The following is a 16,246-nucleotide window of genomic DNA, read 5'->3' as shown; positions in this document are numbered from 1 at the left end:
TGTAACAACATGTTGAATCTGATAATATTTAAATGATTTTTATAACACTTATGTATGTTTCAGCGATCATGGCGATGCCGGGCCCAGTAGCGGAGGTTGACGAGTTTACACCATCTCATCGACCGTTGTGCAAAACAAAAGGGGTCGGGGGTTGTAGTTTAACAAGCTTTATATATTCTTATACGACTTGAACTTCTTGTATGAGTTTCCATAATTGTAATATATCTTTGCATTAGTTTCATAATTATTTTTTTCAAAACAAGCCGGTTCGTAATTGATTATTATGGAATAGATGGTATTGAACTAGTTTAATGCATGTTGCGTTCACTATTTTAAAATGAAAGAAAAAAAAATTAAGGCAAAGAAAAAAAAAAAAATCAAGTCACAAGCAAACCGCCACATGAAGTGGCGGTTTACCTGGACCAAACCGCCACTTCAGATGGCGTTTTTGTGGTTAAGGCAAACCGCCACTTGAGATGGCGGTTTTATCTGAAAAAAAAAAAAATTAAATTTTCCACGTGGACGATATTGTGGGAAATACTTTCCCAAATAATGCAAATGGGAATTATTTTGTTTAAGCCATATTTTGGGAATAGTCTCACTTAAAAAATTCCTACTGAAACAATAAACTAAGCCCGGCAATTTTTCCATTTGCTGAACCCTGTTTGGTTTTTCTAGTTTCTCTTGTCTTTCATCTCTCCATGAGACCAGAATAAGTAAATTTCTTGTCTTTATTTTCCTTTCCCCTTTTGGTTTTTGGGTTTTTAGATTGTTTTCGGAACAATTATACAATCAATTTTTTGCGGTGTTTTTATCTTCACTACAAAATCTCATCTTTCTTTACTGATATTTATCATTATTTGCAAACTATGTGCCAAATTACTTTCTGAATATGCCAAATTTTGTGTCAATTTTCTTTACTTGTTTGATTTTTTTCTTTGATAATGTCTGTGAATGAATTGATAAAATTCAAATGTGAGAAATGCCCGGGTAGCTGAAACTAACAGCTGGGTTTTTATGGTTTGTTGATTTTATTTATTCCTTTGTTTTAAATTATAAATATGTTAGCATTGTCCATTGTTTTGTTGAAGTATGATCTTGGGTTGTGATTTGATATTGGTCTTTATAGATTTATCTTGTGTATTTTATGTTTCCATAGATTATTAAATGTTGCAGGCAATGCTTTAATATACTGTTGAAATTGGGTAGTGGTTATTTTGAGTGTTGATTATTGTAAAAAGCTTGAATGTGATGTGAAAGAGAGACTAGATGCATACTACCTCTTTTTAGTTTTAGTAAAGAAGTGTTAAATGATCAATACTTACTGGGGGGAGATATGGAATGAAATTTCTATGTTTTTTTTTACATGTATTTGGTTTGATTCCTTTGTAGAACTGTTTTAATATATTTAGAGGATTTGTAAAGTGCTAACTTGAAATTATGTTGCAAGAATTGGAATGAGATTGAAGGGATCGAGGGGAACTTGATATCTATACAACAACGATGCCAAATCCGTAATTCCAAAGTATTCCTAGACAAGCTAACCTCCTATGTATTTTATTTCCTTGGCCAACACATGCCTTTAGTAGTTTCCAATTTATGTAGGAATGCCCCAAAATGATTCAATATGTATCATAATTGTGTTAATATGGTTCTAGTAGTAGTAGAATAATTTAGTAGAATCATGTTAAGAGTTTGTGTTTTGGAGATTGGTAGTAGGAGCAACAATGTAATGAATCTTTATTCCTCTTCGCTTTTATAGCTGTACCAAATCTTCATTTCCCTTATGATATTGTTGCTTTGATGGGTTAACATAACATCTTAATCAGATGGTCTAGGGGTTAAACATTGTTATGTTCTGCTAAGTTGGGATGTTTAATGAGGAGGAGCATGCTATAGAAATCCTATGAGATTGGAAGTATAAGCAACGATGTATTGAGAGGAGGAGAGTTCAATGCCACATCATAGGAATGTAGGATATAAAAAGCGGTTGTGTTTTTGAGATTTGTATTAGTGCAAATATTTATTTCCCATATGACGAGAATTGTTGCCTTGCTGATTTAGCATACCAATTAGCATATCAATCAAATCAAATGGTCTTGAGGTCAAAGATTGTTACGCCTTGTTATAATAGAAAGGTTAGTGAAGAGGAAATTTCAATGGCAAAATTATATTCTATATGAAAAATGGGGACATGTCATGGAGGAGAATAAAATGTAATATGACGGTTCTATGAAAAGAACTATGCCATCTTCTATCTCACTACTATGATATTATTTTTTCTTATTTATTATCTGTCATTACTATTGCACTATTAGTTCTCTAATTCTACTCTATACTATACTTGCATATGTTTGTCCCATCTGTTTTTAGTTACCTTATCAATTAAGGGATGCAATTTTAATCATATCCCTACATAGTTCATATAACTACGGACTATAGTAATCTCTATTGATTTGCCTTATGCAACAATTATGAGGATATTGGGGTTGGTTTATAGATCAATAACGATAAAGTCAAATGCTTATAACAACAACTACACCAAACATAGTCTTTTTGATTTTGGCCATTGACATTTTGTAGGGTAGGAAAAATAGTTTATTATTTATTAAAATAGTTTCAGGATTAGATTAATTGATCTATTTTTTGTTTTATTGGTTAGCACCTACATGCCGCTGGAAGCAAATTCTAGGGAAGACTACGGTACCCTAAGACACAAGTTGCATATGATGTATATGTCCTTACATATTGGTCGGTTTTAAGCTTAGTGTTATTTTTTTTACAGGTTTGAAGAATTCTTCTATGGACATTTTAAGTTACTGAGCGTAGAAACTGATTCAAGTGCATAAAAATATTCTGTCCTTTCTGAAAGGATGATAAACTGACAGACGCAAATGGAGAATTTCAAGTTGACATATGCACAACACCACATTTCTACTTACATTCAATCATTATTAACCTAATAAAGTCATATTGCCTTTCTTGTACTAGATTTCTGTATATTCCTGATTGGAAATCATATGTTTCTAATTGCTTTGAAATCTAGATTTCTGACTCAAACATCAGTATGATTGACAATAGCAACTCAATTTGGATCGAATCAAAGTTGAGTTTTTGGTAGTGATTGGCAAGAAAGCAAGGAATGTTGGCGGCAGTGTTGCGAGGAGGTGAGGCATCATTGCATACTAGCTTGAGATCCTGGAGGGCTATCTCATCTTTAGCGAATAATGGAAGTTATCAGATACTACAATCACCACCTCTTCTCTCCCTTGATATGCTTGATGACTGGACTCACTCAGTTGACCAAGATCATCAGGAAAAGGTTTCTATTCCAGATCAATGTAAGAATTTATATAATTGTTTCCTAGTTTTTAATTTTGAAATTGATTGCGAGTTGCAACTGTTAATATGTTATATTGTGCTAATACTTATAAATGTACCAAATGTAACAGTCAAGGTAATGATGTTTTTCAATTTGCTTTTGTTCATGGGTCCCCTTACGTAACATTCTGCTCTTTTTTTCTTGTTGAAATATTGTCTATATCATGTAACTTTTTAAACATAGTTTGTCTGCATAGAACCTATTCTTACTGTTATTTCATAGTTAGCCATATTTTCCCCATGTTTTGATATTGTTTAAGCACCAAAAATGGTCTCTTTTTACGTCTACCTTTTAGGCTAAGATGACTGGGTATTTCAAGCTTAATGTAGTTGAGTTGAGATTTAGATTGGGGTTTATGTAGGTGATAAATTATGTAGCTAAGTTTTATTGTGAATCGTAAATTTATGTGCTAGAATTTAAGTAATAATGCCTAGGGCGGGAATAAGTAGGAGAAACTTAGAGGAGCTAGAAAAAATAGAGAGAAAGAAATGTTAAGGAATATACCTGATAAAGCAAAACTATGTGTAAGCCGTAGGCAATGCGCTTCACTAATTGTGCAACATAAAGAAAACAATCAAAACAAACCAATACTATATAAAACAAGCAAAACATGGAAAACATTCTAAGAAATTTAACCTGGATTGCTTGAGAATAAAAAGACATCGTGAGGATTATTCTCACCATTCCCATCAACTTGGAAGTTAGCATCAAAACTAACACCATTACCACTTCTTCCCTCATGCCCCATAAAAGCTGGGTCAAACCTGCATGTTTTGTATAGTATTTATTTATTTTGTTTGTTTTCGTTATGTTGCAGATTTGGTGAAGCGCTTGCCTACGGCTTGCACATAGTTTTGCTCTTTTAGGTATATTCCTTAACATCTCTTTCTCTCGATCTCTTCTAGCTCCACTAAATTTCTCCCACCTATTCTCCCTTAGGCATCATTACTTAAATTCTTGCACATCTATTTACTAGCCACAACAAAATTGAGCTGCATAAATTATGTTGTTAGCTTGTCTACTAAATTTGGTGGTTATATGAGGGCGACGAAGGAGGTGTGAGAGTTGATTTTGATTTGGTAGCATTGTTCTCTAACCCTTTTGCTTCTAGGCACGGGGGTTTATGAGGGAGACCGGGTTAATCTAAGGAATTCTGACCCTTTTTTAGCTGTAGTCATTTGTACCCTTTGGCTACCGTGACGAGAGAGGTGTAGGGATTGTGTGCGTCCTATTTGGCCTCCCTATCATTTTATAATCCTTTTACACATTGAGGACATTGTGCCTTTAAACTTGTTTTCAATGATATGAGAATAATTGTCACTAATGAGAATTTGAGGTATACCAAAGCGTGAAAATATGACATCCATGAAGAATTTGCTCACAACTCTAGCATCATTTGTTCGGGTTGCAATGGCTTCGACCCACTTTGAGACATAATCACAAGCAACAAAAATGGACTTATTCCCCTAAGACATGAGAAAAGGCCCTTAGAAATGGATTCCCCAACAATCAAATATCTCTACTTCAAAGATGAAGTTGAGAGGCTCACGTTCCTTTGGGATATATTTCCAACCTTGAACATCTATTACATGCCTTCGCAAACGGCCGACATGGTGCATAAATGCGTCGCGGTTGCGATCACGGGAACGGAAAAAATTTGGTTATCCCGGAACGGGTCGCGATTATTATGCTAAATGATAAATATTTTTATTTGCTTTTGAACTGATTTTTTTAATAAGTAAATTTAAAATGTTATATTTTATATCACTTTCTAATTGATTAATTATATAAATTTCAATTAATTACAATTTTACAACCATCAAATAAATTTAATTTGTTTTGAAAGGATTAAATAAATTTATTAACAACATACTTAAATAATAATTAAGAAAAATACAATTAATACATACAACCAAAAGAACTTTAATAACAATTAACACATAAAGAATATTACATTGGTTCCTTTACACACCCCACCTTTTCAATAAACAACTCTTTATCTTCTTTACACACTTGATTATTGCCCCCCAAGGCAGCCCCACTAATCTGACTTTTAATTTCCAATGTCTTCATCTCTCTACTCTCTATTTTCTGATTTTCAACCCTTATTTTTTTCATTTTTTTCTCTGAATTTCTTTTCCATGATTGCATCATTCATCTCTATCTCACTTATTTCTAAACCCCAAAATCTTAAGTGAAAAAAGTAGTAAGCAGTGCTTGTGGGATTCAAGCTTTGAGGTTGGCCTACAATGGCAATTTGAGGTTGGCCTACAATGGCAATTGGCATGGGATTCAAGCTTGGAGGTTGGCCTTCAATGGGGGACTCAGAGTAGCAGACTCACCTGTATTTCGTGAAGAAAAACGAATATCGCCTGCTTTTTCCGCGAAATCCTGTTCCAACTCGAATCGAACGAAACCCGAGTTAACTCGGCGTTTTTTTGCAGCCCGTTAAAATCGCGTTATTGCGGAATGGTGTCTTTGAAAACCGTTCCAACTTGGCCGAGTCGTGTTAGAACGACCGTTATTTGATTCCATGACGCCCAAGTATCACTGCATAGAGAGGGCCAAAAGAAGTCACATTCAAGAACCTTTGCTGCGGTTTTGGATGAAACAGCGTGACCACCGCATGGCAAGTAATGGCAATAAGCAAGAACCGACTCAACCTTCTCATCCGGTATACACCTTATCATATTGTCTGACATTCATGAAACAAAAGAGCATCATCCCAAAACTACCTTTTAATATCATGAAAGAATTTATTCTTCTCATATGGATTGAGGTTATGAAGGATGGCCCTACTTGCAAGATAATTGACAATTTCGACATACTAAGAGTCATTTGAGAGGATGAGAATAGAGAAAACATGATGATCGGGAAATGAGTTATCAATGAGAAGACTTTCTTTAGAGGATTCAAGTGTTGGTCTAGAGAGATGAACAACGACGACATGTTCAGCCGCTTTTTGTCTTCACAATTTCAAGGTCGAATGCTTGTTGGAGCTAAATCCACCTTATCAACTCGGGCTTTGCATCTTTCTTGCCCAACATATGCTTTTGGGCAGAGTTATCAGAGTGCACAATAACTTTCGACCCAATGAGATAGGATCAAAACTTCTCCATTATAAATACCACAATTAGCAATTGTTTCTCGGTGGTGGCATAGTTGACCTGTGCAGAGTCCAATGTTTTGCTAGCATCGTAGTTTGCATGCCCAAGAGAATTCCTCACCCCCTTCACATTAGTAGGTGGTGGAAGTTTCTCAATTACCTCAACTTTGTCTCTATCAACTTTGCTGCCTCTATAGGACACTATATGGCCTAACAAACAACACCAAAGTGTACCATGAAATTACATTTTTCCCAGTTCAAAGCAAGACCAATTTCTTCACATCTACGCAACAACTCTCGAAAGAGCCTCCATAGACCAAGAAGTCATCCATAAATACTTCCATGCATGACTCAACAAAATAAAAAAATATTGCCATGATGCATCTTTTGGATAGTAGTTGTAGCATTACATAAACCAAACGACATCGTTGATATGCAAAGGTGCCATAAGGGCATGTGAATGTTGTCTTTTCTTTGGAATTTGGATGGATGGGAATTTGGAATAAAACCAGAATAATAGAAAAAAGAGTGGTGTGCTAAATGCTCCAACATTTGATGAATAAAGGGCAAGGGAAAGTGGTCTTTACGGGTCCTCTTATTCAGTTTCCTATAATCTATGCACATACGCCAAATAGTAATACTCATAATAGATTTCATTTTCCCTTTTTCATTTTGCACAACTGTCATACCCCCTTTTTGGGTACAACTTGGACATGATTAAGGATAAATGATCCCAAGAACTAGAAGTTTCAACACTTCCTTTTTTACTACCTCTTTCATATTAGGGTTGATTCGCCTTTGAAGTTCAACAGACGAACTTGCCTCTTCCTCTAAATGAATTCGGTGAGTGCCAATGGAACGGCTAATACCCTAAATGTCATCAACAGTATACCCTATCGCCTTTCGATATTTAAGAACTAAACTCTCTACCTCAAGCTGAGTTATTTGACCATCATTAAGTGTACTATTGACAATAATAATGAAGGTAGAGTTTTCACCCAAAAAACAATATTTCAAATTAGAAGGCAAGGGTTATAAGTTTTGCCTTAGAAGGCGTAGTCTCCTCAGCACTAAACAGACTTTCCAAGAAATCATCAAAATCTAATTCATCTTCACAACAATCTTTAAGTCCCTTCCAAAAGCTTCTCTATCTCATCATTGCCCAGTTCCCATGTAGACTTAGGAATTTCCTCTTCGATAGTCCTAATCATGAAGCAATTATCCATTGAGTTGGGATAGCTAAGAGCCTTAGGAAATTCAAACTCCACCTTATCATCTACAACCTCCAATTACAGCTTTCTTATTCACATCAATGATAACACCTGCTATAGCAAGATAAGGTCTATCAAGAATAATGGGATTATGGGCATCTTCTAGGATATCCGTCATAACGAAGTCACAAGGAAAAACAATAGTACCCACAATCTTAGGGACATCCATAAGAATACCTTTAAGACGTCTAACACTCCTATCAACCAATTGTAATGTCATAGCAATTTGAGACAATGAGCCCACATGTATAGCCTTTTGAGACAATTGAGAAGTCTTCCTGGGAGGGAAGAACTTTCTGAGAAACCCGGTTGCCAACTCTTGCCATGTTGCATATTTGTTTGTTAGTTTGGACATGAGTCAAGTTATGGCTTTGTCTTTCAAACTGAAAGGAATTAGTCTCAATCTGATGGCATCTTCAGCGACATAGTTAATATTGATAGTGTCACATTTTTCAAGGAAATCAGACAGGTGATCATATGGACTTTCAGAAGGTTGCCCACTAAATTGGTTTTACTCAATCAGCTAGATCAAATGATTACAAAGCTCAAAATTATCGACAACTATATTAGGCTTCATAATACATGATGCAGTTGTATGAGCGGGAGAAGGTCTACCCATCTGCCAAAAACTTGTTGATTAGCCATCTTTAGTGAGTTTGATGGGGTAGTTTCAAAGGATAGAATGTCTGGGGGCATCAGATTAAGAAATGTTGCCCCAAAAGTTTCAGCTTCTCTTCTTTGGTTTCTTTGTGTGTTGAGTTTACGCGTAATAGCCTCTATTTCGGGGTCGAATTGAAAATCAGTGGATGAATGAGACCACCCATGCGTTCAAAATCAACTAAGCTAAAGAAACAAGATGTTTTTAGGTTTGTCTAATTCTATATGCAAAAGAAAATTTCAATACAAAAAAAGAAGAAAAAGTAATTTTTGGCTACTTTGAAAACCCGTAAGGGCGGTTTAGGCAATAAGAGAGGCTTAGGTTAAACTTTCATTATTTTGGCGTGGCGTGTTTAGAAGGAAATTTTGGAGGCTTATTTGTGTAGGCCACTCATTTGGTGTTTGAAGTTAGGAACGGGAACGGGAACAGGGATAAAAATCCTCTAATTATTGGAGGTATAAGGAGAGCTGGTGTTCCAGAGGTAAGTATTTAACCAAATAACATTATTTCTGGTTATTACTTTGATAGAGGTAGCATGATTGGGACATTCCCAATGGTGATTGTGAGGTAGAGTGGTTAGGCCCAAGTAAGCCTTGAGGCAGGCATGGGGGAGAAATTTGTTTGATATTCACTGTGTTTGTATTATAACCTGCCTCAATCTATCTTTAGACGTTTAGTTCTTGGTATTTGGATGGGAGGTATAAAGGGCACGATGTTTGTTTTTACATATCGTTATAAATGTTTTACTCGAGGATGAGCAAAAGACTAGGCATGGGGGAGTGATAAATGTAGAATTTAACACCTATTGTTGTTCTTAGAGGTTTATTTGGAGCATAACTAGTGAGTTTTGAGGACAAAAGTGATGGAAATTAGCTTTGATAGGTGCATATGCTATTGTGTACTTATTGGTGCCTTAATGGGTATTTTTGGATACATTCAAGCAAATATTGGTCACTCTTGTCCTTGATGAAGTCCATCGAACATCAATAGAATAAATTTAAATTAGTGGGACAACATATGGAGGCTCATGGGTTCAATCATGGAAATTGAAAAGTAATCAAAGGATTATTGTAGCCTTTGAACCAAGTTATCACTAATGTTGGCTGAGACTATCTTCCATCTCGGGCGTGATTAGTCGTTTTACTCACTAGAAATTTTGCTCTTTAATCTCGGTCAAGATTGTGTTAGCCTTGTTGAGACTGCTGCAAAAGGGAAAATTGTTGTGAAGTTTATTTCTAATCTCGATCGAGATTTCTATAGTTTCGGTCGAGACTAATCTAATCACAGTCGAGATGCCTCAGTCTCGATCGACATTTGCTGTAGCGAAGATTTAATTGAACAGTTTTAGAAATCAATTGGAGGATTAGGAGAAGGTTAATGAGGGATTTTAAGAAGAAAAACCTCTGGAATTCTTCAAGGGGGATTATAAATTCATGAGTTTTGTAAATCAAAAGGATATCCAATTCATTAGATTTCAAGCTTTCTATTATTTAAATTTCAATTCCTTTAAATTCCTTTTACATTTTGTAAGTTTTATATTTCTAGGTTTTTCAAGAAGATTGTCTTTGTTTATGTTTAAGAATTTCTGGGTATTATTATCAATTTATTATTTTTAATTATCATCAATATATTAATATTTGGATTTCTTGCATATTACTATTCTACACGGTTCTTGGTAATTTCTTTCCCTTTTCTCAATTTGATTATGTTTATGTTATTGATATGTTTTGTTTATTTACAATCTCAATTCATTTATTGAGTAGTCTTGAATGCTAGGACATTGGATATGAACCCTAATATGTATATGATTAGATGAGAATTGGATGTTATAATATTGAATTGGTTTGATTAAATTATAAAAGTTGATCTTTCAAGTTAAATTCTTTTAATTTCTCCAATCCAAACTTACGAAAGTTCAGGGATGAAAGTATTATTAGTCTTGAATGATAATGCAAGTCAATGTCTTCTCCTATTTAAAATACGAAAGTGGAGATTCAGTGATTAGTTAGTCTTGCCATGTAATCAATCGAAAGACGTAAGTTGAGATTGAAAGAACCTATTTAATTCCATTTAATTTGATTATCATCCCAAAAAGAAATAATTGTTTCCTTAGCGAACCAATTTAATAAAGTAAGTTGCAATTCTTGTTGAAACAATTATATGCTATTAGTGGGGAATCCTATTGCTCTAGACTTTAATCTTATTGATATTTTATTGAAATTTTCTTTTGCATCTAGAATTAGAACAACCTAAAAATATCTTGTTTCTTGACTTAGTTATTTGAACAAAACTAAACTTTGATCTTGCTTTCTTGAGAATTGGCACGTAATCGTGCTACAACACTATACCCTTGCGGCTTTAAAATAAACACACAACAGCTTCAAGGTGTAGATTTTAGTACCCATCATGTTTGGTCCTTATATCATGTTGCCATAATCTCTCTAGTAAAACATGGCAAGCATCAATGCTCAGCACATTACACAAAACCTGGTCCTCATAAGTCCCAATCTTAAAAGTTCAATTGCTTCTTTACAAATTCTCAGTTTGCTCATCCAACCATCTAAGCTTATGAGGATGGGGGTGTGGTTTGGTATCTAGCCCTAGTCTCTTTACCAACTCCTTACTCACACACTTGGGCTCACTTCCCTCATCTAATCAGATCACAGAGACCTCTGCACTTGATTTGGAAGATGTTTTCTCTTTTGTCAGTCTTTTCTACTCTAGGGGTAGCATGAAAACTTCCGCTAACCAGTAAGCTGTGCACTTCTTCTTCAGAGTATAATTGCTCTCTGTACTACTATCATCAGAAGCATCAGTGCCTGCCCTCTCCATGGTTCCTGAACTGTTGACCACATATGATCCATCTGGTCCCAGGGGTAAGGCCAAGTATAACTTCTTCCGTACCACTCTCTTTGAGTGATAGCTCTGGCATTTGGACATTCGTTCTTGTAGTGTCCATGGCCATGGCATTTGAAATAGATAACATCCTTCTTTAGGACACTAGTTCTCTCCTTAGCTAGGGTTTTAGGAGCTGTATACTTGGAAGTCTTAGTGTTAGACACAGGATCGTCTGTATTTGGCACAGGCTTAGAGGGTCTGTAAGATGAGTTTCTCTTGCTTCTAGCATAACTTCTATACACCAAAGCACTACTACATGCTCCCTAATGGTCAGGTTTTGTATTGGTTCTAGTTTCTCCTTGATCTCTTCCCTTAATCCCCCTAAAAATCTCTCAATCTTCATGTCCTCGGGTTCATTAACATCACACTACACTACTAGTCCGTACCTTTCTTGAATATGCTCTGAAACTGACGTGGTTCCTTGTCTTAAGTTACCCCAACTGACATGAGTTGCTGCTAATAGGTAGAGGCAACATACTTCCTCGTACCTTAGCCTATTTATACTTTTTTTCCTCAGGTGTTTGCTTGAAATCAAAATACCTTTCCAAGCTATTCTCCAACTCTATATTATCTTCTGGGCTGTTAAGAGGTGCCCTCAAACTCAGGACATCAGTGTTTAGGTTCATGTCCTTCTTGTACCCAGGTCCTAATAGGCCATTGGGACTTTACCCCACATTGTTGAGATTTGATGCAAGTTGTTTTACCAACGTTGTTAATGCATTTAGTTTTTCCTTCCTATCCACGCCAGGTAAATATTAGTTTGACAATTTTATCTTTAAAACACAAGTCAGGTTCAAGAATCAGTTTTTGGTGACTTAGCACTTGAAATGCAAATAGAAGGTTGTTTGAAGAATCAAACCATCCAAGGATGGTGATAAAACGTTTTGATTTTCAAGAAAACGGTGGATTCTTAATCTCACCTTAATGCATTCATTCAAATGTAACACAAAAGAGATTATAATGTCTATGTAAAAACATGATGGATAGCAATACAGATCACCTGGTTGACCAACCAGAAGATCATTCTGTTTTGTTTTATTGAGTTGTAATTCTCTAATTGGATTTCTGTGGGTTGGCCAGCACAACCTTCCCCTGTATCTTCTAGGCTTTGATACCACGTTGTATTGTGTAACGGTTAAGATTCCTAAACATCTGGTGGCTTCAGATGCAGCAGGAAGAATTGAATTGCACGGTACAACTCGGAACAAACAAACCATGGAATCATAAATTAGGAAAGCCAACCGACAATTTCCGTTGAAAGAGAACACCTCTCTCTTGAATTCTGATCTCTTAGAATGTATTTTATCAATCATCAAAAACTAACTTTACAAATGATGCTAGTACCTCTATATATAGGAGAGCAACATGCTGCCCCCTAATGTATCTAGAAGCCTAAACATGCACATGTTTGATGCTTGCACATAACAACTCGCGTGCTAACAATAACAAACAAGCCCATGTGGCTTAAGTACCCTGTAACTACCTTCTGACAACCGTTTATTTATGAACAACAAATTAAAAGAACTAGCAATACAATTATGTTTCTATCTTGTTGTATAGTTGCATGCTTTTTTGATTGCTGAATGATCCTGCAAAAGTCACTGCCCATTTGACTTCACACCTGCGACCTGATTTTCTGACCTAGCAGATGCATGCCTGATCACATCACTCAAGCAATCTGTCCAATAGCTCTTTACAATTCAAATTCAATAGGACCAGGGTCACATGATTCGAATCTCCTCACGAATCGCAAATCGAAAAAAGCGAATTATGGTCGGTTTTGGGCTATTCTTGGACAATTTGAGCGAATTATGAATTCAAAAAGCAAATTAGCTAGTGATTCATGTTACACTGAATAGGACCTTGATCAGTACCTTGTAAACAAAAGAAAAAAGGGAAAAATTATCCTGGATAATCCCACATTTTGCTCATCTACTGTGAATAATCCCACATTTGGATTGTTTTTAATGATCCAACTCTTGTAACACATTTGCTCGTGGCATACCCTCAAACCCAAAAACCTGCTTTAGAAGCTTTTAGAAACAATGAGATATCACAATTCACATTAACTTTTTGGGTAGTGTTGTTGGGTTTGAATTTGAATTGGGGTATTACAATTCATATTAACTTGTTGGGATAGTTCTATATTTTATTTTTGAACATCTAACATGTTTTGTGAAGATCTTTAATCATTTGTTTTTGGCTACAGCTAACCATTTCACCGCTACTTTGATTGATGGGAAGGCAATTGCTGAAGAGATTCGACGGGAGATAGCTAATGAAGTGAACTGCATGAAGTCGTCAATTGGAAAAACTCCAGGTCTAGCTGTAATTCTAGTGGGTGACAGAAGGGATTGCCAAATTTATGTCAGAAATAAGATTTTAGCCTGTGAAGAAGCTGGAATCAGATCAGAAGTTAAAGAATTACCAGAATCTTGCTCAGAAGATGAAATTCTCAGTGCTTTAACGAGCTTCAATGAAGATCCTGAAATCCATGGTATTCTTTTGCAGCTTCCTCTTCCGGAGGTAAGAACCTTATTGTGAATTTTGTTTGAACTAGCAATTTTTTAATAAGCCACCAGTACACATTAGAGAAATGGGAAAAGCTGTAGATATGTAGAGGGTTATTTGTTTTTGAACCAGTATGCAGACTTGCATAACCACTTTTCTGAATGATACTCCCTGCCCGTTCTTTTTGTAATGTGGCTTGTTTGACTGACCTTTTAGCATGCAACTTCAACCAATCATCGTTTTATATTTCAACTAGAGCTACCATTTTCCATGTTACCTATACCGAACCTGTTCTGTATACAGAGATCATAATTCACCTTTTCTATTCATTCCTATTCAACGCTTTATGGTCCTCCGGATCAAATTTTACTATATTCTTATTCACCCCACCATCCACGTCATATTTGGTCTCCATTGACCTCTGTTGTAGTCTTCGTTTATCCAGCTCTCAATTGTCCTATACCGAACCTGTTCAGTATACATAGATCACAATTTATATTTGTTGATTTGGTTTGGGTCATGTGATGAACCCGACCCCATTTCTTTAGAGATTAAAGCTTTGGCATTGTTTTTCATATAGCTTAGTGGGTTTTTTGAGAGACCATGTTAATTGATTTTTCACTTGTTTGGATCAAAAGTACTTAATATTTCTTAGTATTTTGACTTTTGCACTATTATTATAGTTTCACTTATGCCAGCTTTACTCGATTATTTGTTTTTTTTATTCTTTTGCGTGCGCCCTTGCTTCCATAATTCCCTGATTATTGAAATACCTTTTATTTTGTGTAGCATTTTCATGAGGGGAGAATATTGAGTATGCTTCCATTGGAAAAGGATGTAGATGGTTTTCATCCACTAAATATGGGGAACCTAGCCTTGAGAGGAAGGGAGCCACTATTTATTCCATGCACTCCCAAAGGTTGCATTGAGTTGTTACTTCGATCCGGCGTCGAGATTATGGGAAAAAGGGCTGTGGTGATTGGGAGAAGCAACATTGTAGGATTACCGACATCATTACTTTTGCAGGTATCGTCAAATGTTCATTCTAATCATCTTGGCAGAGGGAAGAGAGGAAAAAAGGCAAAGATTTTTTTGTTTTGTTTTTGGTGTAGGATACCTGTATGCTTTGATTTGGCCAAGTTCTTGATATGAATTTTCTGAACAGAGATATCATGCCACTGTTACTGTTCTAAATGCATTAACCAAAAATCCTGAGACAATTGCACGTGAGGCTGATATTGTCATTGCTGCCGTTGGTATGCCAAATTTAGTTCGTGGAAGCTGGCTCAAACCTGGTGCTGTAGTTATCGATGTCGGGACTTATCCAATCGAGGTATATTATAGGCTATATTCCATTAGCTCCTCTTGTCTGCATGGCTTTTTTACATCTATTAAATCACAAGTCGCAACTCAAAGAGACTCTTTGTAATTACTTATCTGTGTTGAAATACTATTTGTCAGTCGGAAATATGAAACATCTTTTTCTGCTGTCGAGCAAGATGATCCTGCTATGTGGAAGAAGTATCGTGAAATGGAGTTATAAGTAGCGGCGGATCTTAAAACACTTTTTTTTGCGGTGGCCAACTTAAAATTAAACCAAACAATTACACAGATTGGGGGGACAAGAATTTTAGGCATTAGTTTTATTTTTTGTTGGCGGCCCTAGCCGACTAAGGAAAATTCTCGCCACTGGTTATAAGAACTACTTGTACCATTCAATATGTTGTAATTTGTTGGTATTGTTTCCTGTGCAATTCTCATTATCAGCACAACATTGTCTCAGGACCCAAGCTCACATCAAGGCTATCGGCTCCTTGGAGATGTATGCTACGGAGAAGCAGTGAAGGTGGCATCTGCAATCACCCCTGTTCCCGGAGGTGTGGGGCCTATGACGGTCGCTATGCTTCTGCTGAACACGCTGGAATCTGCCAAGCGTATGTATTGTATCAGCTGATGTAGGTATACTAGCCTTAGATCAGTATTTTGGGTAAAAGACTTCTTGTTTATGTATTATTATCTGTAAGATCTTGATGTTTCTCCGCATTGCTTTGCATACCTGAGAACATTTAGGAGTATTTCTTTAGTTTTTGAGTAGTAAGGCTCTGAACTTAGGCCGTAGTCACAACAATTTTTATATGGCAAGTCAATACAAAAATCATTGACCACAACTACAACCCTTGTGAAATCAAGAGAAGGGAGAAAATGGCTTAGAAGGTATGGTTTATGTATTATAAGGTAAGCTCATTGACCACTTTAAGATTATAATTTATCTCTTTAAGGTTATAATGAACTCGTTTAAAATTATAACTTATAATTGATCACTAGATGTTCGCCTAGTTGACCTTTTAGTGCCCTTAACCTCTTACTCTTATCGTTTCCTTTCTATTAGTTCTTTGTTTTCTTTTGTAGTGGGTCTACTT

The 16,246-nt window shown here is 35.9% G+C and overlaps 1 protein-coding gene across 7 annotated transcripts; it reads left to right on the top strand.

Annotated features, from left to right (window-relative positions):
* The first annotated feature begins 568 nt into the window (after positions 1–568).
* On the top strand, positions 569–15,920 carry LOC130798983 (bifunctional protein FolD 1, mitochondrial-like). Of its 7 annotated transcripts, XM_057662075.1 has the most exons (7): positions 569–716; positions 2,663–2,703; positions 2,786–3,341; positions 13,525–13,841; positions 14,616–14,852; positions 14,992–15,159; positions 15,610–15,920. In XM_057662075.1, exons 3-7 carry the CDS (start codon positions 3,143–3,145, stop codon positions 15,778–15,780), a joined length of 1,092 nt encoding a protein of 363 aa, XP_057518058.1. In that variant the 5' UTR covers positions 569–716; positions 2,663–2,703; positions 2,786–3,142; the 3' UTR covers positions 15,781–15,920. The 7 variants fall into 7 exon arrangements, with proteins under 7 accessions (XP_057518058.1, XP_057518056.1, XP_057518055.1 ...); XM_057662073.1 differs by lacking the exon at positions 2,663–2,703; XM_057662072.1 differs by having other exon boundaries at positions 2,663–3,341.
* The last annotated feature ends 326 nt before the right edge of the window (positions 15,921–16,246 follow it).

This window comes from Amaranthus tricolor, chromosome 13 (assembly GCF_026212465.1).
Source record: "Amaranthus tricolor cultivar Red isolate AtriRed21 chromosome 13, ASM2621246v1, whole genome shotgun sequence".
Classification (NCBI taxonomy): Eukaryota; Viridiplantae; Streptophyta; class Magnoliopsida; order Caryophyllales; family Amaranthaceae; genus Amaranthus; species Amaranthus tricolor.
This window is presented reverse-complemented; position numbering and strand designations above follow the sequence as displayed.

Coding starts and splice junctions, on each gene's coding strand:
- LOC130798983 (XM_057662073.1), top strand. CDS start 3,143: ATGTTGGCGGCAGTGTTGCGAGGAGGTGAGGCATCATTGCATACTAGC. Junction 3,342..13,524: donor GGTTTCTATTCCAGATCAAT/GTAAGAATTTAT, acceptor TTTTGGCTACAG/CTAACCATTTCACCGCTACT. Junction 13,842..14,615: donor TGCAGCTTCCTCTTCCGGAG/GTAAGAACCTTA, acceptor TATTTTGTGTAG/CATTTTCATGAGGGGAGAAT.